The following is a 24,851-nucleotide window of genomic DNA, read 5'->3' as shown; positions in this document are numbered from 1 at the left end:
AGAGTGGGAGGGGCGGGGTGTTGCTGCAGCCGCTGCAGCTTCTCCTTGTCCTGCCACGCCTCCTCTCCCTGTCTCTCCTGCTGCTCCGGGTGTGCCCTCTGCTTGGACAGATCCCAGTCTTTGCTACTGTTAAACTAAATCATCGGGGCCAGGCTGGCTGAGTTTGCTCTTCAAGGGCATGGCACATTCCCCACTTGGTACATGTGAGGTCATTAGAGCACAGTGCCCCTGGAGATGCCATCCCGGGAGCATTTTTATGACCTCGGATTAATCTACAACTGGGAGACTGAATGCAGAAGTCCTCTTCTTCACATTCTTTACTCTGTAGGTCAATATGGGAACACGCAGAGCAGAAGACCCCACCTGGCATTAGTGTTGGGATCTACCTGACCCCACCTGACATTAAAGTCCAGTGCCTCCGTAATGGACTTTCACCACTGAAATTATCCCATATTTGTTTACATTTTTGGAAAGAAACTATTTGCTGGTCAACTTGTAAAACAGGATGTTATTACAAAAGAGAGAGAGAGAGAGAGAGAGAGAGAGATAAAGAAAATAGATTGGTGAGGGCCACTCAAATTGTGGAGCAGAGGGACCAGGTTGGGTGACTTAGGAGCCAAATCTGCACTTGCTGCTGTCCCCAGCTTGGTGACTTCCAACCATCCAGACAGATAACAGATCAAGAAAGACCTTAAAGGCAAGGCCAGAGGAGGCACCTGAAGCATCCTAATTACTTTTCAGAGATGTGATTCTCAAGTTAGCAAACAGGGAGAGCATGACATCCTGCACCATTACCCATAAAGACAGAATAGAACCCAGGGGCAATGCACGGAGTAGAAATATAAAGTGAAGGTAAAGTAACCTTAAACCTTTAGGTTGTAGGGGACCCTAGAATACCTTCAGTCCCGCCTCTTCCTTTTTCACAGTAAAAAGACAAACAAACTAGGGTTCCAGGAGAGAAGTGATTTGTCAAATGCACACAGCAAATGAATGGAAGAACCAGAAAGAGAATCTAGCCCCTAGTTCATGGCCTAGGGTTCTTCTTCCTGCTCATTACTTTCTATGTAATAAGACTTCCTTTACTTCCACGCCCGAATAAGTGCAGTTATTTAGTGGAGTAGGTAGAGTTCTTTATTAGATCATGTCAAAGTTGGGAGGCAGAATATGTTTTGAAAACACTCGGGGGTTTCGATGGCTGGTGGTGAAGTCCTAGACTGCAATGCCCACAGTGAAAGGCTGCAGAGTGGGGGAGGCAGAGTCTCTCTCAACTTTGTGCCCTGAGCGGTAACCCTTGGGAAGTTTGCATCCATCCCCCACCGACACCACCATGTCACAGAGAGAGGGCCATGCACATCTATAAAATATTTATTCTGGAGATGATTTAGGGAACATGACCATGCTCTTCTTCAACTATCTTGTTTTGTGTGAGCCTAAGATGTCAGCTAGTCGGGGGAAGGCCACAGGAGGCAGCATAAAGAATTCCGGTACAGTCAAAAAATGGTTCAACACGGAATAGGTTGACCCAGGTCAGAAACGCTTGTGCACTGGTCAGATTAACCCTGGCATGGGGCTGTAGAAGAAATTCAAAGGGAGTTCCACTGAGTGACCGTGAAGGTTCAAGCTAACCTAGACTCTGTGGCCTGTAAAATGTAGTCAGAAAGTGCTTCTGGAAGGGAGGAATGACCCAGACTGGCATGCTGGGTCCACCCCTTCCCAGGCCGGTGCTCTGGGGAAAGTCACTTAGAACTTCTCTATAAGCCTCAATTTCTAGAAGATAGGGCTAATGATTGCACTTCCTTTACAGCCTCCTAAGGATACTCAAACGGGATCATCCATGTAAATAAAGTACTTGGTACTGAGCATGCGCAGTGAGTGCTTGATAGATGATGGCAACCCTGTTCTTGGCAGTGTTACAGTTAGCATTACAATCGGCAACAACAGTGTTCTCATCAATAGGGAAAGTGGCCACTACCCTCAAAAGACCATTCTTCTGCTTTTTGTGGCCATGTCAGGCCAAACATGTTCTATTCTGATCTTCTTAGTATTCATTCTCCAAGAGCACCCTGTCAAGGAAAATGTGTCCCCAACTGCTCTGCATTAGTTCAGTCAGGAACACCCGTGGACATTGGTTGACGGTGTGCTTCAGGGACAATCTCAGCCCATTTTTCCGTATAAGCTTCCCATGGACAGGTGGAGTAAGAAGCTCCAGGTCATGTGTGGTCACTCCTTAAAGCCATACGAGGCCTCTGATACACTGCAGAGGTGACGGGGTGGGGGGAAGCCTCTTGAGCACTGGATGCTCTGTGGCAAAGGAGTTGGCTTTGGCAATGCCCAGCACCCAGCAACAGGGCTCACTGTGGTCGAGCACACGGACTGTTCACTGAGTCAGCCCTCCTTCAGAGAGTGTAGCCAGGGAGATGCTCTGCCAGGAGAGGTGCCCTCTGGGTGGTCCACAGACCAGAAAACACGAGTCCTAGGGTCTGGTCTGGTCTGGTGCGGGAGGCCTCCTGGCAGCTGCATAGGGACCTACGTGAGATCTGGAAACTGCCTGTGGGGTTACCCATGTTCCTAACACTCAGCGGTCCCCATTTGGTCCACAGACAGCTCTGTAGGGAGGGAACAAGCCTGCATGGTAGGATGTGCCTGGAGGGGAGTTCGGGTTTTAAGGGGAAAATTTGTGACAGGTGGTTTCTATCTTGGCTATTTTCCATCCTTACAAATATGCTGTTCACCTTTCTCAGAATGAGGGAACTGAGGCTTGAAGAGTTTATGTACCCTGCCCAGCTGGGAAGAGTCGGTGGGCTGGGTTCAGAAGCCCATTCTCCAAGGCACCCATGAGAGTGAGCACAGCCAGTGTCAGGTTATCAGGACAGGACCGGGCGGGGGCTTGGGGCTGGGGATCCTGGACACAGAGAAGTAGAGCCACTGTGTACAGATCCAGGTTGTGGGGCAGTCCTGAGAAGTCCCCCATTCAAGCACCATGGTCATATATATAGAATGGTCATCAAAGCAAGACATGATCACAGCACAAGTGTGTGTGTGTGTGTGTGTGTGTGTGTGTGTGTGCGCGCGCGCGCGCGTGCGTGCACGCATGTGCCTAGAGGGATGAGATTATTCAAGTGAATGTACAAACATATACATAAACATTAGGGACTATGAGAATATGTAATGGTAGTCCTGTCCTAGTCTGACGTGGGGGCAGGGGGCCAGGAGAGGCTCCCTCTGAGGAAGTTCCTTTGAATTGAAATGTGAAGGATGAAGAGGCGGTCTAGGCAAAGGGGAGCAGAAGAGAGTTCCAGGCAGAGTACAGCACGTACAAAGACCCTGAGGGCTTGCAGCTGAGCAGAATTAGACCAGGGCTACCCATCAGGGCTCCAGAAACATTGACTCATCTCCCTCTTGCTACTCTCCTTGGTCTCGAGGCCTGTGCTCCCTATCCCCAAACCATGGGGGGCTTTAGGCCAATTACTGGAACTTCTTCTGTTTTGGAGAGTTAATCCCACCTCCAGGTTCTCACTATCTGAATCCTTCTCTGATAATTCAGCCGTTGGGGATTTTAATTCTCTCTGCATTGTTGATGCATTGCCCGTGTTGGCTGATTATTTCAGATTTGTGAACGTGTTCAGTAGTAGCCTAGATGATGAGCTTTGCTGCCAGGCATGATGGGGATTGAATTTCTAGCTGTGTGACCTCTGGCAAGTTTCTTTTCTACCCGACAGAAAATAGACATGATGCTAGGATAGTTTTAAGGATTAGATATTTGTAAGGTGTGTCTGTTTCTGCCACCCCACAGTGCTTGGTAGGTAGCAGCCATTCAAGAAATATTTACTGTGCGAACAGGAGGCTCAGGCACTGTGGGCTGCTTCAGAAAGTGTTCAAAGGGTAGGGTTTTTTTGTTTTTTTAAACACTGACAACATCCCCCCCCCCCCCCATCCACACTGTCAGCTAAAACAGGTTGTTCAAAATTACCAGGGATTGGCTCTCTAATTCTGCCATTACCCACTTTGACCAAAGAGGGCAGCAGTTAGCATTCTTCACTTGTTTTAAAACCGAGGTTGGCCTTCTTAAAAGGCACTTGAATCTTCTCTCCAGTCATTCCTCCACACTTTCAGCATTAGCTACCCCTGGTAGCTGTCTCGGGGCTTGAAGATCTATAATCTGGCCTTGTTTTTCCTCATACTTATTTCTGGCGGAGTGCCCGCACCCTGGGTGCCATGATTGTACAAGCTGGTAGTGAGGTTCTGAGTGGGCTGGGGCAGGCAGGGGAGCACCTGCTTTCAATGGGACCCTCCGAGCTATGTCCACTTGGTGTCCACAGTCTTCCTGGCCAAAGATAAGAAGTTAAGGAGAAGAAGGGAAAGTCCTGACTATTTTAAAAGGTGCCCAAAGGGTAAGTTATAAATCTTCCAGGGTCTTCATGGTGCCTGTGCTTTATAACCCCCAGAGACAGATGTAGAGAGGACATTGCTGCTTTTTAAAACCACAACAAAGTCCCCCGCCCATCCCCAGAGCATTCTGGGGACAGATTCGCTGTTCGTCTGCAAAGACGCATCTGCGGGTCTGGTGTGCAAATGAGGAGGACCCTGGGCTTAATGGTGGCCCTGCACCTGGACCTATCCCAGCATCCCTGGGCTCTCCCAGCACACAAAATCCCAATTAGCAGAAAAATAAAACACCGTAGACAGCTCCTAAGATGCTGCCAGCTGTTCTGGTCTCACCGACCGACCTGACCCGAAAGCTCTGAGCTCTGAGGGAGCGCTTGCCGGGGCAGTATTTTTCTGGGCGCTGCTTCAAAGGGGCCGCGGTCGGCGACCAGGCTGCTATTCTGGTGGTGTCTTGTGTGGGACAGAGTTTCCCATGGGTGCCTGGGGAGGGCTGGAGCACTCGGGGTGGGGGTGGGGTGTTCTGAGCACCCCTCGCCTGTGTGCCTTCATGACTGTGAGTAGGTCGGCATCTCTGAGCCCTGGATGAAGTAGAACTTTCTAGAAGTCAGCATGCGTGGACTCTGGGATGCCTTGGAGATGAGCCAGCCAAACACCCAAGGCAAAACCACTGTAAAAGATCAAGGGGCTTGAGAGGAGGGAGGGTGTGTGTGCGGGGCAAGACAGGGATTCATTAAAGCTTGCTTTGAAGCTCAGAAACGGCATGGCATGCGCACTGGGATGGGATTGTTGGTGGGCCTGATGCAGAGTGGGGCAGGCAGGGCCTGGGCTTCTTTCTAGGGGGTTCTTGGTGCTTCGAAGACCTACTCATTTGGGTACATGTTATCATAAAGGCTAAGGGTGGGGACAAAGCGATGTCTTCATCACTGCCCTCCGAGAGTGGAAACCCACCCGAGAAATGACACTGTCACCTGTTGGGCCAAGACCCAATCTCCAAAGCTGGACATCCCTGCCTCCCCCTTGTCCTCCACAGTGCCTGCCCCTGTCACACGCTCTGCTTTCTGTCACTCTAAGGGGCTGGGATCTCCACACTCCAGGCCGTTGCCGCTGCCTCCTCCTCTACTGGGATGCATTTTCATTCTTTTTCTTGTATGGCTCTTGGGGATTGCTGGGACTCCAGCTTGGGCAGAACATCTCCGCCCAGCACCATGTGTCCATAGCAACGCCAGCGCTGGATTCGGGGCTGACTGGCCCGGGAAGCGAGGGCCATCTTAGAAGGGAGCTGGTGTTTGTGTGATTGGGGTTTCTAAGAGAGGGAAGGCGACTGCTCCCAAGTGTTCACCAACCATGACTGGAAGCGCTGAGGCTTCTGCTCTGCACTGGGTGCTCAGGAGGGGAACGTCAGTGCCCCAAAGCACAGGAATGGCCTATCTTGGCACGTCTGCCGCATACTCCTGTTGTGCCCAGGACTGTAACCACCTTTCTTGTCTCACAAGATAGAAATACGCTTCTTTCTGCCTGTTGACTGCTCCAGCAGTCAGGATCTGAGGCATGTAGTCACTCCAACACTTCTGAATGGTGAATGGATGAATGCAGTACCCCAAGCGGCCATGATAGGAGGAGGAGAAGGAGGAGGAGGAGGGGGAGGCAGTGGCTGCACCACGGACCTCCTTCACAATGCTGAGCCTTGGGTTTCCCATCTGTGAGTGGAGCGTGGGTGCTGCCTTTCCACAGAGATATGTTAACTGGGGCCTCCTATAACAGGAACCCTGTGACTCACTTCTCTTTAGCTGTGACTCTAGTATTTGGGGATTGGGGTCCCATTTCAGCTTCTCAGATCACACTGTTATCTGCCCCTTCTTCTTTTCTGGGTGACCCTTAGGAACTAAGACTCCAAGAGCCTAAACTTGAAGCCATCTCCGTCTCCCTTTATTGTATTACCTTTGATTCCTTCCTGTAGTTTCACTCATTCACTCAACAAACATTTGGGGAATCGTCGCCTCAGTCTAGGCACTGTGCCAGGTGCTGGAGTCCTAGGTACAGTCCCTTCCATCTAGTAACTCAGGCCAGTGAATGCTAGTTACTAACGTAGAACATGTGCACAAAGAGAGGAAGCTGAGCAGAAGACAAGAGGAACTAATGTGGCCTGTGCCAGGCAGAAGGCTTCCCGGAGGAGGTGGCATTTTAGCCGGGTGGGTCTTACAGGAAGACAGATGTGTAGGCAGATGCCCGGGGAACAAGTCATTCTCACCAAGTCAAGGACAGGTCAGCCGAGTGGAGTGGGGGAATGTGATAGGGGCGCTGGAGGCTTTGGCATGGTAAGACTTGAGGTGGGGCCCAGGTTTGGGGAGCTCTGTGTACATCACTGAGCTCTTCAGAATAATCCTGTAGATGCCAAGAAACCAAGGGAGGTTTAGGACGTGGGTGGGGTTGTTGCTCCATTCATTCCTGAGAGGAGGAGGCGGGGCTGTGGAGGACCCCCCTTCCCACTGCTGTGCTTTGGGGCATTAACGTTCGTTCCCCTCCTGACTGCCCTTTGCAGAGCAAAAGCCTCAGTGATTCTAATTGTGGTTGGCAAACACTTTGGGGCAGTTGTCTTATTGCCCTCTTAGGAAACCAGGTCACAGAAATACCTACTCCCCAGACAAGTCAGCCCTAAATCCAAGAACCAGCCAGTTCTGGGACTTTTCCCCTGTTTTGGGCCAAAGGATCAAAATCTTTGTCCCCTGTTGGCTTTGGCCACAGGAAGAAGTTGAGCGTAGATAACTTTAAAAGTGGTTAGACTGAAAATGAATATCTTAATCCCAAGTCTAGGCATATGCCTAGGTGGTGACTTTCAAACTTGTGTCTTTTTAATCGTTTGAAATCAAGATCACCCTCTTACAACCTGAAAGCAGGGGTGAGACACTGACTGCCTGTGCTCCTGTCGGATAATCACGACATTCCAGGCAATCTGACCTTCCTGGACCCGGGTTCCCTCGGCTCCCCTCCTGGGCCCCTTTGTTTCATATACAACAGACATCGGCGGGGCCCCTGGATGGCTCAAGCAAAAACCCATAGGGCCCCGCCTTACTCTTTGCCAGGAGGCCCAGCACAGGGCGCCCCCAGGACTGCCTTGCCTGGGGGACCCCAGAACACAAGACAGACCCTGAGAAACAAGAGCCTGTGAGACCCCAGAACACAAGACAGGCCCTGAGAAACAAGAGCCTGTGTGCAGAGAGAGGTTTTAATATCCTCCCGGTTTTAATAGCTTTCCCTGAGATGGAAACTTGGGTTGAAATGATTTGCAGCTCTCTAGATTTTTCTGAGAGAGAGAGAGAGAGAGAGAGAGAGAGAGAGATGTGTGTGTGTGTGTGTGTGTGTGTGTGTGTGTGTGTGTGTTTGGGTTTATTTTTAGCCGCAGGGGTTCATTTCTTGCCAAGAGAAAAAAAAAAACCCTGCTTAAATAAAACCAAGATTAATATTTTTACTTAGCGGAAAGAGTTAGTCAGGACGGGCTTTGAACTGGAGACTCCCTATCTTGATCGGGAGTGCATCTTAACTGTCTGGCTGTGGCTTTGATATCAACAAAAAGGGCCTTTGAAACTGACAAGAAAGAAGTGCTCTCAGGGGACAGGGGAGGGTGCAGGAAGAGCCCACTCGTGAGACTCCTCTGAGGAGTGTGCTTTCCTCACCCAGGCTGCCTGCCCGTCGTCCCTCCTGTTCTCCCCGCCACCTTCCCGCGAAGGCGGGCTCTGTCCTGGCTTTCCTCAGCCTGCCTCACCCCCAGCTGCCTCCCTCTCCCCCAGACCTGATCCAGGCTTCCCCTCCTCTGGACTCAGTCTCTTTCCCAGACCTGCTGTCCCCTCCAGGGAGCTCCTGAGACCCCTCCTTTCAGACAGACTTCAGCCCTCTCTCCACCATCACGGCCCTTTGTTCCTGCCCGTGATGCTGTGTTGTCATCCTTGAATGACATTCACCTGTCTCCTTGCCTGTCTTTCTAAACTCCAGCTCCTGAGGTCCTCAGGGCCTCATTCATCTCCCTCGCCCTGTAAGTCCAGCACAGTGTTCAATAAATGATTGCTGAACAGATGTTCTATCTGACCCCACAGACTGAGCACTGCCATTAACCCCTTCTGATCGAATAAGGCTCAAAAAGACTTGACCATTTGTCCAGGGTATGTTAGCCAGGGAAGCAATTTATCTTTTTTTTTTTTTTTTTAATCACCCTCTGTGTGTGTGGCACTTTTAGCTTCATATTCATCAAATGCATATCAGGGGCCTGCTATGTATCAGCCTGTCTTCTGGTAGCTTGGGCTACCGCAGTTAGTGAAACAAAGAGCCTGCCCATATCAGTGGGGAGAGCAGATTAATGAACAAACAAGTGGATAGATAATATGTCAGAAAGTGCTGAGTGCCATGGAATGTCACAGTAAGGCCAGCCAGAGAGAATACGGGGTGAGAGATGGATGGGGGGCCAGGGAAGGCCTCCTGACCAGGTGATATTTGAAATAGCTGGGGCAACCATTTGGCTACTGAAGAAAAAGTGTCCCAGCAGGGGGACTGCAAGTGCAAAGGCCCTGGGGTGTGTTTTGGGTGATGGGGGAGTAATGAGGAGGTTGGGGTACTGGAGTGGAGCAGCTGCCAGTTCCTGAGATGGGAACAGCCACGGGAGGCCCCAGTGTGAGTGAGGGCCATTCTTGGAGCTCAGTTTGGGATGGGCTGAATTTGACATGTCTTACTAAACTTCCAGGACCTATGAATTAAGGTCATGAGAGTTCTGGGTTGGAGGTTGCAAAAATGTAGGAGCTACCAGTCCTATGGATGGTATGAAAGCCACAGGCTCGATGTAGGGAAGAGGACAAGGGACCCACTGCTGACCAGATGGAACACCATGGAGGTCATGGTTGATCTTGAAAAGAGTTGCCTTGGATGCAGTGGGGGCAGGGAGCTTAGGTCACCTCAAGAACCCTCTGGGGTTGGTTAAATCATCTTAATTTATAAACTGGGATGGGAAGTGACTTGCCCAAGGTTGGGCTGTGACTTCATCTAGGTCCTGCGTGCTCTGTATCTGTTCACTCTAATGTATCACAGCCACTTCTCTAGGGGTTTTCTGGAGCTGAACTTTTAGCTTCTGAGTCCTTGCAGAGGGGTTTGGTGTTGTGGCGACAAACCGGCTGGGGACCAGAAGGACCCAGTTGGGCCAGGCCTAAGTTCCAAAGGCTCTTTGCTGAAACAAAGACATCATCACAGCTGCAGATGATAATTGAGGAGGACTGTGAAAAGGGTCAGTGGAGGCAGATACTACAGACCCTCAGGGGATGAGGAAAGACGCCAGGTCCCTTGCTGTCTTCCTCCGATTGGCACATTTAAGAATCTATAAGAAACCACCATCATGACAGCATATCCTCTATTTAGCTTCAGGGTTACAAAGTGCCTTTTTACATATACATTGTCTCATCTAATTCATCAGTCTAACCTCAGCCTCCGGTGTTGTGAGAAACCTTAGGATCATTGGGTTTTGTGGTTTCTATTTTTTTTTCCTCCCATGAAAGACATTATGGGAGCAGAGTATGCTAAACAGATGCTAGTCTGTTTTATTGCTAATGGTGATTAGTAACTGTAGATTCTTATTCCTAATCAGGAGGGGTGTGTGTGAGTGAGTGATTGGGAAAGGGTGGTGGGGTGGTCAAGGGGATGTAGGGATCATTGGGGACTTTCAGGGGTCCTTCCTCCTAGAAACCATTCTTGCTTCCTGATCCTTAGCAGAGCTGACAGTGGGAGTGGAAAGGTGCAGAAAAATTATGACCTATTTTGCAATCAATCCCAGTCTGATGGAAGGGTTTTTAAGGAATCTACTTTCCTGGGGGATCCACTACTTTTTTTCCTTGGGATGCCAAACTGCTCTCAAGGTTCCTGCTCCTCTTTTGCAGAGCTGGAAAATGAGAACAGTAATAGACACCTCCTAGGGTTACCGTGAGGCCAGAGGGAGATGAGAGGGTCGCTGCCTGGCATGTAGGAGGGGCTTACTTAATGGTAGCTGTTGTTACCAGTGTCCTCTAGACTTACTGATGGGATGCAATGAAATGCAAAGAGCTGGTGGGCAATCAGCAGGTGGGCAGCTGGAGGAGCAAGGCAGCCTGGCTCTGCCCTCCTTGGATAGGTTCAAGGACCAGGGAAGTGTTTGGTGGGCTGAGCCAGAGGGGGTGTGGGTCTGCCCTGCTGTGGGGTCTCCTGCCTGTTGTCTTCACCATGAGCTCTCTGGCCTCAGAAAGGACCCTTCCTTTATCATCCTGTGAGGATGACACAGGGAAATAAACAGCAAGTGACTATTAGACCAGCTGGATTACAGGCATCCTCCCTTCCTCATCTCTGCTATGCTTCTAGGAGCAGGCATCATCCTAACACTCCCGAACCCCTCTTTCCTCCAATTCCAGGCCTGAGAAGACAGGCGAGCCCACGGTCCAGGGCTTTTCTGTCCACTCAGATCCTGTCTGCTGGGGTTCTTGACAAGAACCACCTCCTCCTTGGGGTTGACACTAGCAATGACTTCAGCTTTTGGAGAAATTCATCCTACCTATTGTCTAGGTATGCTTTCATCCTGGCTATCATCTTAAAATCCATACTTCAGTCAGCAACATCCTTCTATGGGGCCTTTGCAGAGGCAAGAGGGGGCAGTTGGAGCATCTCACCCACTAAGGTTGAATCGATCCCTACATCACAGAGAGGATCTGCACTGCTCTCAACAGGATGCTCACATGGGCAGGATCTGGTCTTAAGTTGTTATACATTAATTCAGTAAGGGAGCCTTGATTCAAGAAGCAGCCAAACTTGGCCTGTCAGTCCACCAGTAGGCCTAGCCATCAGTTCAGAGAAATGTCTGGATTTGATCGAATATGGTTGAGTGGGACGTGGAGGGAAAAGGTGGAGGCGGGGCCAGCTCACAGGTGTTTTGTCCCTCTCTGGATATACTGATGAACAGCCGATGAGCTATTTCTGGACACACCGTTAGGCTGCACTGGAAGCTGAATCCTGTTTGCCATTGGACTTGGTTTTTGTTCAAAACTCATGCTGCTTGTGGTCTACATGACAGTGGATGGAGGTACAGGCAGACAGCACACAATTATATACTGCTCACAAAACTTAGGGGATATTTTATCACTTCATACTCATTTTGAAATATCCCCTAATTTTTGGGAGCAGTATATTTCTGGAAGAGGCGGGCCTTGTTCTCTTTGTTTTTGCAAGCTCTTCATAGCCCTTCCCCCAAAATTACGGAAGGAAACACAAGATAATTCTACAGAAGTATATACATTTACACCTGGATCCTCAGGTATATAATGTATTGAAGAGGGTCCCACATACAGGATGGGGCAAACACAGGGTTAGAGTTGTTCGAATGGAAAATAATACATATTATTAATAAATAGTACAAGAATGAACTGTGTTCCGTGGACTCACAACTGTAAGCCTACTTTTGCCCCACCCAGTGCATCCGCTGATCTACGTGTTGATGACGGAAGCACACATTGTGGGGTCAGGCTCTCCTTACATTCTTCTAAGTTAACATGCTCGTTCCTCTGTCTTCTGTGGAGCTCTGTATCCCCAGGAGCCCGGATTCCCTTCCCAGGAGTCTGAGAGGCTCCGAGGCTGCGGGTCGGGCTGCGGTCAGCCCCCTCCGGCCAGTGCTCTGCACCTTGGCAGTCAGCTCTCTGGCAAGGGACTGTCACACTTTGTCTTCCCACGAGACTGCGCTCTGTGGAGGTAGGAAACGGGACTTCAATTTCTTGTTGTCACCCTCCCCTGCACCCAGCCCATTTTCCCGGATACCAGCCCAGTTCACACCCATGTTGGTTTAGCTGCTAGAGGACGCCGGGTAGACAGGGTGGGCCACTCTCCTGCGTGAAAGAGAAGAAAGAAAACCAGTGTCCTCCAGCCCATCTGTGAAGCTGGCTTCCAGCCACCACATCAAGGTGGCGGGACTGGCCCGACATGCTGCCAGCTCCCGGTTTGGAAACTGTCTTCCGATGTTGGAGCACCATGACCTGCCCACCCCTCCCCTGTCCACGGTGCCCCCCAGGCCAGCGAATGCCTAGGGAGCACCCTGGTTGCCAGAAAGGAAAGTACAAAATAGCATGCCTTTGAATTGCAGACGAGAGACTGAAGCAAATAGAGACATATTAAATTCACAGACCAAACAGGCGGATTTGGACCTGGCCAGCGATCCTACTTTGGAAGGACTTTGCAAATCTATTTAGGAGAGCAGAATGTCATTTAATTTTAGTGCAGTTTTATTTTTGTAAGGAAAACCCTGGCGTGACCTGTACACTGGGCCATCTCTCTCTTTCTAGACCATGACCGTGGGACCTCACTGGGGCCTGGTCATAGGCACGTGGGTGACCCGCCCCGGGGGATGAGATGGGGCAGGTGTCTGTAATGACGTGGGTGCTTCAGGCACTTTTGTTCTCATCAGTTCACGGGAGTTCCCCCACCTCTCCCCAAAGTTCTGCTAGGCCACAGTACCCTGATGAGCTTACCTTTCTTCCGCCCCCCTCCCCAGAGCAAAGTCCCAGGCCTCAGCTTACAGGGCTTGTGAGAAGCCTTAACCTGCTGCAGGACTGACAAGTGACTATCAAGTCATGGGTGTGTGGGTGTGGTGGCAGTCTTAGTAGCAGTGATGGAAGACCCCGGGGGTGGGCTGGGCCACCACCATTCTCAGTGCTTGGACTTAACCCTCACAGCCAAGTTATGAGATGTTGCTACCATCATTCCCATTTTATTCCTTTTTTTCTTTCTTTCTTTCTTTCTTTCTTTCTTTCTTTCTTTCTTTCTTTCTTTATTTATTTTTACAGAGAGAGAGACAAAGAGAGGAAAGGAGAGGGAAGCACTCATTTGTTGTTCTATTTAGTTGTGCATTCACTGGTTGCTTCCCATATGTGCCCTGAGTGGGGATCAAACAAACCTGCAACCTTGGTGTTTCAGGACAACACTGTATTCAACTGAGCTGACCAGCTAAGGCACCATCATTCCCATTTTAGAGATTAGGAAATGAAGGCCCAGAGAGGTTTATAACTTTTCTAAGGTCACACAGCACCAGTGCTGGGATTTGAAGCTGGGCAGTCAAGCTATCTATACTGTGCTCCTGCTCCACCAGGAATACATACATCACTTGCAAGCTACATGAGGGGCACAGAGCGAAGATCATCAGAGAGATTTAGGAGGAAAGAACTCAGGGGACACGGGTTTGCCTGAGGCCACACAGCAATGGTGGAACTCAAACTCAGCTGTGGCTTCCTGATTATAAAACGGTACTCTCCTTTCACTGAACTATTCTCAGATGAAAAGATTCCAAGCTCAGGCCGTTTTAGGGTAAGGAAGGAACTGGCTCTCTGTGTGTGCCAAAACTTCCAGACAGAGGCACCCAGCCTTATAGGACAGGTCTGCTCATGACAGGCTCTGCCTAAATGAAGTCGAGCCATTTCGGAGGCAGGAAAAGGTAGCTGTTGTTATTTTAAGGGCCTTTTGCCATTTATCCCCCTAGGCAAAGACTCTTCTCTAGTTTACCTTTTGTGTCCCTGAGCAGAAGAGGGAGCCAAGTGAATTTAGGAAGAATCAATAGTAAAGTTCTGGCAGATGGTGCCTTCTGCCCAACAGGTAGGCTGTTACAACCTGCCGGTGGGAATTACCGGGGAGGGTGCAGCCCCTGGGCCTGTGGGAGGATGGCTCCCTGCCGAGGATGCCACTGTGCAGTTCGACACCGAGGTGCAGGCACAGCCTTGAGGGCACCTGGCCTGGGACCGAGCCAACCTCTCGATTCACAGCAGATTTGGAAACAGCCACTTGCCTCCTCCCCGTTGGGGCTGCCTCTGTTAAACTACTGACTTTGCCAGTGGGCTGCATGGTTTGCCATCCCTGTCAAGAAGGTCTGGACAGGCCATGAATTCAGCTGAGTCCTGACTCCATGTCTGGCTGGGGAAGCAGGATCCAAGCTCACTGGGGAAGGAACAGGACAGAATCCAGTGGAGATGGGGGGATTGGTTCCTAGTGAAGAACTTTTTTTTCTCATATGACATTGGAGTTGATGAGTTGAGAAACCTGGTGGGACATCCGAATGGGGAAGGATAACGGAGCTATCAGAATGAGCAGGCGTGTGTGTGTGTGCATGAGTGTGTGTGTGTGTGTGTGTGTGTGTTTAATTTGTAATTCAAAGCATGACTGCTATACATGCAAAGTCTATTTCATTCTGGTTAAGGTCTTAGCGTTCAGATCCCTTCGTTGGAGACTCCTGCCCCCACAGGAGCCCCCCAGCTTCTGTTACTAGTTGTTAATACCCGATGACGTTTCCTTAGGTCGAGCCAGTGAATGTGACTTCTATGCAATTTCTGAATTCTGTCTTCAAGACCTATGTGCCGGTATTGCAAATATTTGAAGACAGCTTCTTTTTACAAACAGTTAAAAAGAGAAAGCTCAGCTTCTATAATCTAACGTCAACCCCTCTCTTCTCTGGGTTCCCACCTGCATGTAGTAAATGCTCCTCTCCTGGCCACTGTCATGCTGGGTCTGTCTAGTTATATTCATATTCACAGTCAACTAATATTTACTGACCACCCTCTTTTTCTCAGATGCTGTAGTAAGAAGTATCATAGGATCTTTTGTTTAATCCCCCTTCCAATTCCCGGACATAGGTGGAGCGACACCTCCTTGTAGGTGAGGAACTGAGGCTCAGAAGGAGGAAGTGGCTTGACTTCTCTGTCAGTTTCCTCATCTGTATAATGTAGATGCTAACGCTCCCCTTGGCCAGGTGGTTGTGAGGAGTCAGTGTGATAGATTATTGCGCATAGTAGGCGTGTAACAAATGGAAGCTATTTTCCTGGTAGCAGTCCTTTTGTGGTCAGTCCATTTCCATTTTTGGCAATGACGGTCATAATGATGATATTACCATTCATGTAATGGACCTTACATCCAGGACACAGTGCCAAGAGTTTCCACATGCATTATTTTGCCTAACCCCTTCAATTCAGGAGATCGGTGCCATTATTATCCTGGTTCTATTAGAAGAGGAAATTGGAGGCCACAGTGATAACAGCCATAAAGAGCAGAGCTGGGGTTAGAACAGTTCAGCTGGCTCCTGAGTCCGCGCTCTCACTGCGGGACACTCTACGCATCCTTTCCCACAGTAGTGCCGGGTACCCAGAGTCCCGTCAGGATGCTGACTGGGGCGTGAAGGGAGGCAAGGGTGCGTGCCACCCCGCACACCAGTCAGGACATGGTGAAGTTACACACGTGAAGGGAGACTCAGATGAAGCCCAGGAAAGGGTCCTGGTAGAAAGAAAGAGAAGTCTGGGAGACCATGGGAAATGTCAGAGGGGCAATGGAAAGAGGGCGAGAAGCTCTAACATGTGAAACAGATTTTGGATTGTGAAAACACAGAGTCCTCCAGCGGTGAACATAGCCTAGGAATCTCACAGGCTGGCAATTGTGAACATTTGGAGTAATTAACCGGAATGAAGGCTGCTTCCCCACCTCCAGTGTCTCTCACCTGAATTCTTGCTCTGATGCACACATTCTCTATTCTAGTTGGCTCACAGGGAAGAAAGCACTGCGAGGCACCCTGGGGGCTGGATGTCCACCCGCCAGGCGATCTCTGACGTGGTTCAGGCCTCCCTAACCTCCTCCCTGTCTGTCTTGCCTGTTTCCGCAGTGATCCGGGCCAGAGTGGTGGGGAAGAAGCTGGTGAAGGAGGGGCCCTTTGGCACCCTGGTCTACACCATCAAGCAGATGAAGGTGAGTGACGACAGCCTGGCTTCAGCAGGGTTTCTGGGTTTATTCTGCCAGAAGAGGCCTGGCCAGCGGAGGTAAGGTGGTTTGGACCAGGGTATATTTGCTCAGTGTCTGAGCCCCAGACCAGCCCTTCTGCCCCGCTGGAGAGGGTGTTGCTGAGACAGCAGAAAGGGACGAGCAGGGCCGGCGAAGGTGGTGGCTGTTTCATCCCAGAGCCGGTGCCGGCAGCTTCCCTTAGAAGCAGTTGTTAGGAGGCTGGGCTCTGGAACCAGAGAGCGGACAGCCTTGTTACCTTGGTAACTGAGACACTGGCCAACTCACTGCGCAGCCATCTCTGGGCCTCAGCCTCCCCATCTGTCAAATGAGAGAGTTGGACCAGACTGTCTTACAGGCTCTTTTGGGCTCTGACCTTTTGAGTTTCAACAATGCCTACAGGTCTTGTGCAGCCGCTGAAGTTGCAACTTAGGTTTAACCCCTTGAACCTTCACCTTGAACTTGCACTGATCACAGAAACCTCCTCCTGAGATGGGAGCTGCACCCTTTTCCCCTGCCTGCCCACCCTCAGTTGGCATGTCCCCACGACAAAGCCCATGAAGGAAGTCCGCCTAAAGGAGAAGAACATCAGATTCAAATCCTAGAGAACCTGCTTCCTGGCCTCAGCTCTGCTCCTAAATAGCTCGCTGACTTTGGAAGCCTCCCTTTTCCTGGGCCTCAGTCTGCCATCTGTTAACGGTGCAGGGTTGGGCTTGGTGCCCCCTAGAGCCCTTATGGCCGAGGCATTTCAGGATTCTGGGACTCTGGCCCCGTTACTGCTGAACAGGAGCTACGGTAGATGCTGGAGAGGAATATGGGAGCTTTTTGGCAACTGGTCCATCACCCCACCTTTAGAAGCCCCTCCCTATTTCAGTGCTCCATGCTAGAAGGCGTGGAGGCCCCTCAGAAATGGGGTTCCTGCATTTAGGAACTACAGTCAGGCAGGGAGAGAAGACACATGGGTGTCAGAAGTTCGAGATGGGTGCACTCAGGTCCGAGGGAACTGCCAACCCCTTGACTCGTTGCTCCTTCGTGCGTCCCCAGCTGTGAGGGTGGGAGGACTCGGCCACGGGAGGGCCCCGTGCATCCCAGCGGCACCCCCGCAGGCCTCGCACTCTGCGTCCTGAGGCCTGAGGTTAGATGTACTAAGTTTGCAGAACCTATTGCTTTGGACTCAATTTTGGAAACATCCACAGCCTTCTGGTTATGTAATGTCCAGAGCCGGCTCTGGCTGATTGCCCTTGGCTGCCCAAGCTTGGTCATGGGACCAGATTATGTCTTCAGACGGCCATGGTGAGAGAACAGTGGGTGGTGGTGGGGGGACCAAGAAGAGCAACAACAACCCCCAAACCTACTGTGCAACCCCTGGCAGCCGGCGAGTGAATGCCAAAGCCTATTAGACAAAAGCGGAGGTTTAGGGAACACATTCCCTGCCTGCTCTGGGACAGGCCTTCAGATTTGAGACACTCTGTGGCCGACAGAGTGGTGCAAGAAGAGAACTGGGAGGCAGTGGCTCCTGGTTTGCCTGGCTTCCCTCCTTCCCTCAGAGCCTGGACCGCAGCATGGTCAGTGGCCCTTCCTGTGGGCAGTGTCCTGTCTCCCCTCAGTGATTCAGACCAGCCACTGGGAGCAGGGGCGAGGCCTAGAGGCCCAGTCGCGTGTGCTAGCCCACCAGCTTCAGAGCACACACACACACTCCCAGGACGCTAACCTTAGGCTGTCCGCGCCCCGTCCTTCACCAGGTTCATGGAACCGGGGTGCTGGGCATGAGAAAGTAAAATCCTTCCTTTTATTTCTGACAGAGACTCAAAGGGGAAATTATTCCCTCAGAGTCATGCATTTCATCAAAGGCAGATCTGCTTCCCCAGCTGAGGTGCCAGGATTCCTGCCCAATCTGTGTGTTCCTACATGACTCCCTCGCCTCCCAGCCCTCTTAGTTTGATCATCAGTCACCACCTGGTGCCTTTTATTTACTCTGCCCCTCCTTCTAGCCCAATATTAGCTCACCCATAGAACTGGTCATTGCCCTTCTATCCAGAGAGGCCACTCAACCCTGTGGTCTTCAGGGCCCAGCCTGTTCATCAGAGAAGGTGTGGGATGCAGGAGTAGAACATCAGACCCCTCTCCCCTCCTTCTCTCTATCCGTGCTTAGTGCTGTGCTTCCAGCGGGGGACACAAAGACAGTATTTGTTATAATGAATGTAAGATTTCACACAAGTAATGTTTATTGAGCATTTGCTATATTCTACTAAGTCTTTGCACGGCTCAATTCAACCCTCACAACCACCCTAGGGAACAGATATATGTTATCCTCTATATTGTATCGGTGAGGCAACTGAGACTCGGAAGGTCATACAACAGTCAAGATCATACAACAACAGTATAGCTAGAAAGCGGCAGACCAGAGCCAAACCCTGGCCTTTCCTGACAAGGCAATTACAGAGCAGTGGAGCATCAGGCTGATGCACCACTCCTGCCCACTTTGGGGGTCAGCCCCACCGCATTAGTACCTGGTTCCCCCAGGGAACAAAAAGGAGTTAGCTCCATTTTGCAGTTTTGTTATGAAACAGTGTAGCTCTTGACTTGCAACATCCTGCAAAGGGTGTAACAAGAAGAGAATCTTTGTAGGAGGGAAGGGGGAAAGGCCAGAGAGGCTGGCCTATAGGGTTTTGGCACTGGTCCCTGGGGTGCTTTATTCCAGCAGCGTCTACCCACAGATGGGGTAAGCAAGGGCTCCCTTAGAGCAGGGCTAAAGGAACTCGGAGAACATGAGAAGGTATGTCACCCTGTCTGACTTTTCTCTTCATTCTCAGAGTACCCCCTCCCCGTCCCCTCAAAAAAACCCTTTCTCATCCAGATGAAAAACAGGCAGACCCCCTCCCACTGCTAATTCCAGAGTCTCAGGACAGTCTCAGGCACATCCTGAGTGTACAGAGACCCCCAGTTATGTGGTGGCGGTGGTGGGGAGTGTTAGAATCTTGAGGGAGCTCATTGCAAACGCAAACTTGGAGATTAGCTGGAGCTGAGCCAATGGGCTGTGGTGCAAAGGTGGAAGTTTACAGATTTGGCCACTGTAATCTGTGGGGACCTTATCTTCTATCAGGACCATGGGAAAGTAGTCTGCTTTGCCAGGACCAGTAGTTTGTGCAGTAGAGACATGCTCTTAGGTCAGCGGCAGGGGACAGCACTTAGGGGACATTATGTCCCAGCTGGTCCCATGGGAAGGCCCGCTGGTCATGTGCTGTGCCCATCCTGACTCTGGCAGGATAGATCTGCTGGCCAACTGAAATGCTTGGCCCCTGGGACTTCCTTCCTTTAGCGTTTCGTCTAATCACATGAGCAATAGCGGGGTCTCGCCTTTGAAGCTCCAGCTGGAGCCTCTCCAACACCCCCCTCTTCCCCAGCACACAGCTCTCTCTCTTCTTCCCTGTTTCTGTGACTCTTTATGGTCTGGGTCTCATCAGTCTTCTGCAGAGACTGACTCCGAGCTGGTGCTCTGCCTCTGCAGCTGGACTGCCATGCCATAAGGGGAGCACCGTGCGCTCAGTGCCTCAGCCGGGTCCCAGCTGCGAGACACAGGTGCCTGGTCTGTGAATGAGTTTGTGAAGTAAAGTGCTGACCTTGCAGGGGCATGACCAAAATATCTGAGAGATTCCCTGCGACTCAGAAGCCTCCCGCTCACATTATCTGTCCCTTCACCCCAAGGGAAGCTAACTCCTTGAAACTTTGTGTAGACACTACCAAGACAGGAGGCCCAGGGCCTTGTAGAGTCCAGTGTCAGACACACGCACATGCACGCACACGCACGCACACACACGCACACACACACAGGAATATTATTCAGCCTTTAAAAAGAAGGGACTCTTGTCAATTGTGACAACAGGATGAACCTGGAAAATATGCTAAATCAAATAAGCCAGACATAGAAAGAAAGACTGCATGATCTATCTTGTGGAATCTACAATAAAAACGTCTAATACTTAGAAACAGAGAGTGGAACGGTGGTTGCCGAGGCGGGGGGTGGGGTGGGGGGGGGCTGGGAGGCGGGGGGCGGGGTATGGGGAGATGTCAAAGGTACAAAGTTTCAGTTGGGCAGGTTGAGTAAGTGCCGGGCTCTAATGTAAGGCATGATCACTGTAGCTAATAATAGCATAGTGAATACTGCAAATTTGCTAAGAGAGGAGAACTCAGTGCTTTCTCCCACACACAGAAGTAACTATATGAGGTAATAGACATGCTCACTAGCTTGATTGCGGAAATCACACCACAATGGATGTGTATGTCAAAACAATACATTGTATACCTTAAATATATACCCTTCCTATTTGTCAAACATACCTCAAGAAAGCAAGGGGGAGAACAAGAACAGCTTGCTTCTATCTCAAGTTCCAAACCAGCTTTCACTCTGTGTACCAGAGAGGAGGCTGGGCAGAGACACGTAGGGAGGACTGGACCCTCCCCCCCACTCATGATGAGGTTTCACGGAACTGGTCTGAAGCCAGCTTTTACTGAATGTTGTGCACCAAGGGCTACTCTTAAGTCACTTAATTCTCAGAAGTACCTCATGAAGTACTTTGTCCCATTTTACAGATGAGGAACCTGAGAAGCTTTCCACATGGTTCATAAATGGCAGAGACAAGATCCAGCCAGACCCCATCTCCAGAACCCGGGTTTACCAGTAGTCTTCCGTTGCACTGGCTAGATTAGATTACCCTTTGCATCCTCTCCAATTCCAAGATTCTCGGACTCTCTGATTTCAGGACATTATAAGCCTATTATAATCTTCCTAAGTTTGCTAGACCAATTCTAGGTATCTAGGACTATAGATCTAAGGACACTGTAGGGTCAACATTTAGGTCAAGCTAGGGTTATTATAAAGAAAAGACAACAAAATGAGTAAAATATATCTGCACGTTCCATTGAGCATATTGTTATTCTCAGAACTGACTCTACACGCAGCATGGTGTCAGATGTGGTCATTTGTAATGTATTACAACTCTGACTATGTGTGCAGTGCTGGAAGCCACATTAAAATAAGGGTTCCTCCAGATTCCCAAGTATGTAGCAGCAATGCCAAGCTGGTCTGGACGAGTCGAGTTCTTCCTGAGCTGTTGAAGTCACTGGACTCTAAACAGGGCTGGTTCCCACCCATAAAGCAGAGAAGAAGTACGGGGAAAGACCAACATGGAGCAAACTGAGTTGAAACATCTGCCAAAAAGTCAAAGGTCATCTACACCCAAATGAGAAGGTGCTGGGCACAGATAGCCACACTTGACGGCGTGCACACACCAGCTCTCTTAAGCATGGCTCCTGTTAAAGCCAGAGAGGCACCATACATCACTGGGGAAGCAGGGGAGGTACGATGCGACACATCCCTGCCCCCCATGCATAATTTGAAACTGAGTGTGACAGTACTTCTTGCAGCATCTGGCTGAAGGTCCTCATTGAGCCGTGAGTCTCGCGGGAGACCAGGTAAATTAAAACCATCTGCACTGATGGTTGCACACAATCACAAGAGCGCTCCCTTTAAAAAGGCAGTGGGTCCCCACCTCTGTCAGTCCCACGGACCCCTTCTGATGGCAGAGCCCCTGGTGGACCACCTACTCCCACAAGCCAGTCACCACTTAAAAGAGGACAAGGAGAAAAAAAATTGCTCATTAGACTAAATGAGAGGCACTTAGATGAGACATCAATGAGGTGATGTCTGGCTTTTTATTAATTACCACAAGTAAATTAATAACGCATGCCAGGAGCTAATGTAGAGGCATTGTCCTACTGTAAACCCTTGGGATAAGCCCTGGACCACCAGCAGCCCAGGGCCTCTGTATGCTGAGTACTAGAGGGATCATAGGATTGGGCCACACCTCCGTGCCTCAGCCCACTCTCAACTGCTCACACAGGTAGAGTTGTCTGGACAGATCTGAACCCATGTAACACTCGTGGACTTGACCTAGAGTCACCCCATGGGCTCAGACCCTGTTATGTTCACCCCAGAGGCTGTGAGCACATGCTGGTAAAGCAGGCCCAGTAGGCACCAGTGGCATTCGCCTGCCTACATCAAAGGCCCGTGGGCATGAACTTGGGAGGCTGCAGTGGGAGACGCCATAGGGTAATGGTGAACAGCATGGACTCTGGAGCCACTTCCCCTACTCGGACTCCTGCCTCTGCCATTTACCAACCGTGTGGCCATAGGTGAGCCGTTAACCTTCCTGGGCCTCAGGCTCCTCATCTAAAAAATGGACATAACAGTTCCTGTCTTTTAGGGCTGGCATGGATTGTAATGGGTTCATTTTAGAACAGAATTTCTCAGCCTTGATACTACTGTCATTTGCGGTCATATATTTCTTGGCTGTCCCCTGCATCACAGGACATTTAGCAGCATCCCTGGCCTCTATCCACCGATACCTGAAGCAACCCCTCCGCCTTATGTCCCGTTGTGACAAGCAAAAATATCTCCAGATATCGCCAAATGTCTCCTGCGGTGAGGATAAAATTGCCTCCCTCGAGAACTGTACTATTAGCTTATGTGGGAGACAAAAATGCCCAAATAGCAGCAACTTCATAATTATAAAGTATTTAGTTTAAAATCTAGAAGTTTCGTACATGCTTATTTGCTTTACCTGGGCTAAAAGAACCCATGCTTTCATCTGTTGGTCAGAAGAATAAAAGCATGGAGGACCTTGGGTTTGAATTCAACTTTCGCCAGCCAAACAGAATTTCCCTCAGAGTCCTCGTCTGTAAAATGGGCACAGTAATGCCTGCCTCCTAGGGCTCCTCAGAGGATCCAGTGCGGGGAACGTAAAGGAGAATGCTTTGGTACACTGGAAGATGTCACAGAGGTGTCATGAGAATGCCGGCTAGTCGCCTTCTCGGAGTTTCGGTCCTGAGGTTGGGGAGCCAGGCAGGACCCTTTCACAGCAAAGTTATCTTTGGGTTTCTGGAAAGGTGTTGGGATTTGAGAAGAGTGTGTCTCTGGGGGAGTCGTGTGGGGGTGTTGGAAAGGGAAGTGTGACTGGCTGATGGGAAGGTTTCTCTGGGTGGACACACTGATGACTCAGACAAGAAGGGATTAAGTGGCCTCATCTGGAGTGAAGGACCCCGGGGGAGGGGGGGGGGAGGTTGGTGACCGGCCACACGATGGCCACTTAGGGGAATCAGATTCCCACTGACCAATGACAGCATGCTTTCTGAGCCCTGGCCTTCCTCTCATGGCATTCCCTCTGCCCACAGATGTACCGAGGCTTCAGCAAGATGCCCCACGTGCAGTACATCCACACGGAAGCCTCCGAAAGTCTCTGTGGCGTCAAGCTGGAGGTCAACAAGTACCAGTACCTGCTGACAGGTAACGGCCAACTGCAGCATCCAGGCCAGGGTTTGGCCGAGGGTCACTGTTCCTTCCCTTCGGAAGGGTGGGGAGGGAGTGGTTGCCCAGTAGTGTCCCGAGGGCCTTTGCCACACGTGCCCAGTGAATCGTAAGGAGTGGCTAGTGTTGAGTCCCTCTCGCTTAGCCAGCGTTGGGAGCTTGAGGCTCCTATGCTGAGGCTGGTTTTAGTCTCACCTCCACCATGCACCCCAGAGAGGAAACCTCATTTTGCAGGTTCTCAGTGCTACTCTAAATTAAAAGGGGTCGCCAATGCCTGTTCCTCTCCACCTCCCCATCAGCCTGCTCGGTCTGTCTCTGAAAGTCACGCCCTTTTAAGTGGTCAGCGTAGGACAGGAAACGATGTGGGATGTGAAGAGCTGGTCTCTAGAAGTCTCAGCTGCACTGCTTTATGGTCGGAGACCTTCTGCAAATCCCTTAAGCTTCCTGAGTTCATTTTCCCCATCTGGCAAATGGGAATACAGTTCACCTAAAACTAAAGGATGAAATAAAATCTCAGGACTGAAATGCACTCAGCACAGTACGTGGCCTAAGGAGGACACTCAGGTGTGAATTCTTTCCCTCGGCTGGCTCGGAAAACCACTCTCTCTTTGTTGTCTTCCCTCCTCTAGGCCGTATCTATGACGGGAAGGTGTACATAGGACTGTGCAACTTCGTGGAGCGGTGGGACCAGCTCACCATCTCCCAGCGCAAGGGGCTGAACTATCGGTATCACCTGGGCTGTAACTGCAAGGTAAGCCCGGGGATGGGCACATGGGGCGGGAGAGGGGTGCTGGCTCACAGCCCCAGAAATACCAGCTCCTGCTGTCCTGGGCACTGGGCCCTTGGGCTGGGAAGGGAGTGAGTGTGGGGCCAGGGCAGCGGGGCACGTCTGAGCAGGGGTGGTGAGGAATGCTGTCCCGTGGCCGAGCAGCCAAGAAGGCAAGAGAAGAATGCCTTTCTGCTGGAATCTGCTGCCTCCATGCCGCCCACTTGGCAGCTGAGGGGACATAAGGGCCCTTCGGTGTCCCTGGTCCCTCCCATGGCTCAAGTTGGTGGCAGGAACAGTGTCCTTATGGTGGTGGGTTCTGCCAAGTAGTCCCAAGTGGGCTCACTGGAGCAGCTGATGCACTGGTGGCCCACACCCCAGAGGGTAGAGCTGGCTCAGGCCTGCTGATGCCACACACTGTAGAAGGGGACTCTTCAGCAAGGCCTCGCTCCCTGACCAAAGCCCAGGGACAGGAAAAAGGCCCTGCTGCTGTGGGAGGGGGTTGGGCTGTTGTCACACTGCATTCTCACAACTCTGTGCAGTTTT

The 24,851-nt window shown here is 50.8% G+C and overlaps 2 protein-coding genes across 2 annotated transcripts in view; one reads left to right on the top strand and one right to left on the bottom strand.

Moving 5' to 3' along the window:
• Positions 1-24,851, bottom strand: part of SYN3 (synapsin III) — a 443,069-nt gene that overhangs the window by 275,189 nt on the left and 143,029 nt on the right. The window lies entirely within an intron of this gene.
• The window catches only part of TIMP3 (TIMP metallopeptidase inhibitor 3), a 56,610-nt gene that overhangs the window by 28,930 nt on the left and 2,829 nt on the right, over positions 1-24,851 (top strand). Inside the window, exons 2-4 of the mRNA XM_066259964.1 lie at positions 16,064-16,146; positions 23,407-23,518; positions 24,169-24,290. Of these exons, the coding sequence (XP_066116061.1) occupies positions 16,064-16,146; positions 23,407-23,518; positions 24,169-24,290 (317 nt within the window). The remainder of the gene's footprint in view (positions 1-16,063; positions 16,147-23,406; positions 23,519-24,168; positions 24,291-24,851) is intronic.

Source organism: Saccopteryx bilineata, chromosome 1, assembly GCF_036850765.1.
Source record: "Saccopteryx bilineata isolate mSacBil1 chromosome 1, mSacBil1_pri_phased_curated, whole genome shotgun sequence".
Classification (NCBI taxonomy): domain Eukaryota; kingdom Metazoa; phylum Chordata; class Mammalia; order Chiroptera; family Emballonuridae; genus Saccopteryx; species Saccopteryx bilineata.
Note: the sequence above shows the minus strand (reverse complement) of the source record. Positions and strands in the feature narration are given on the sequence as shown.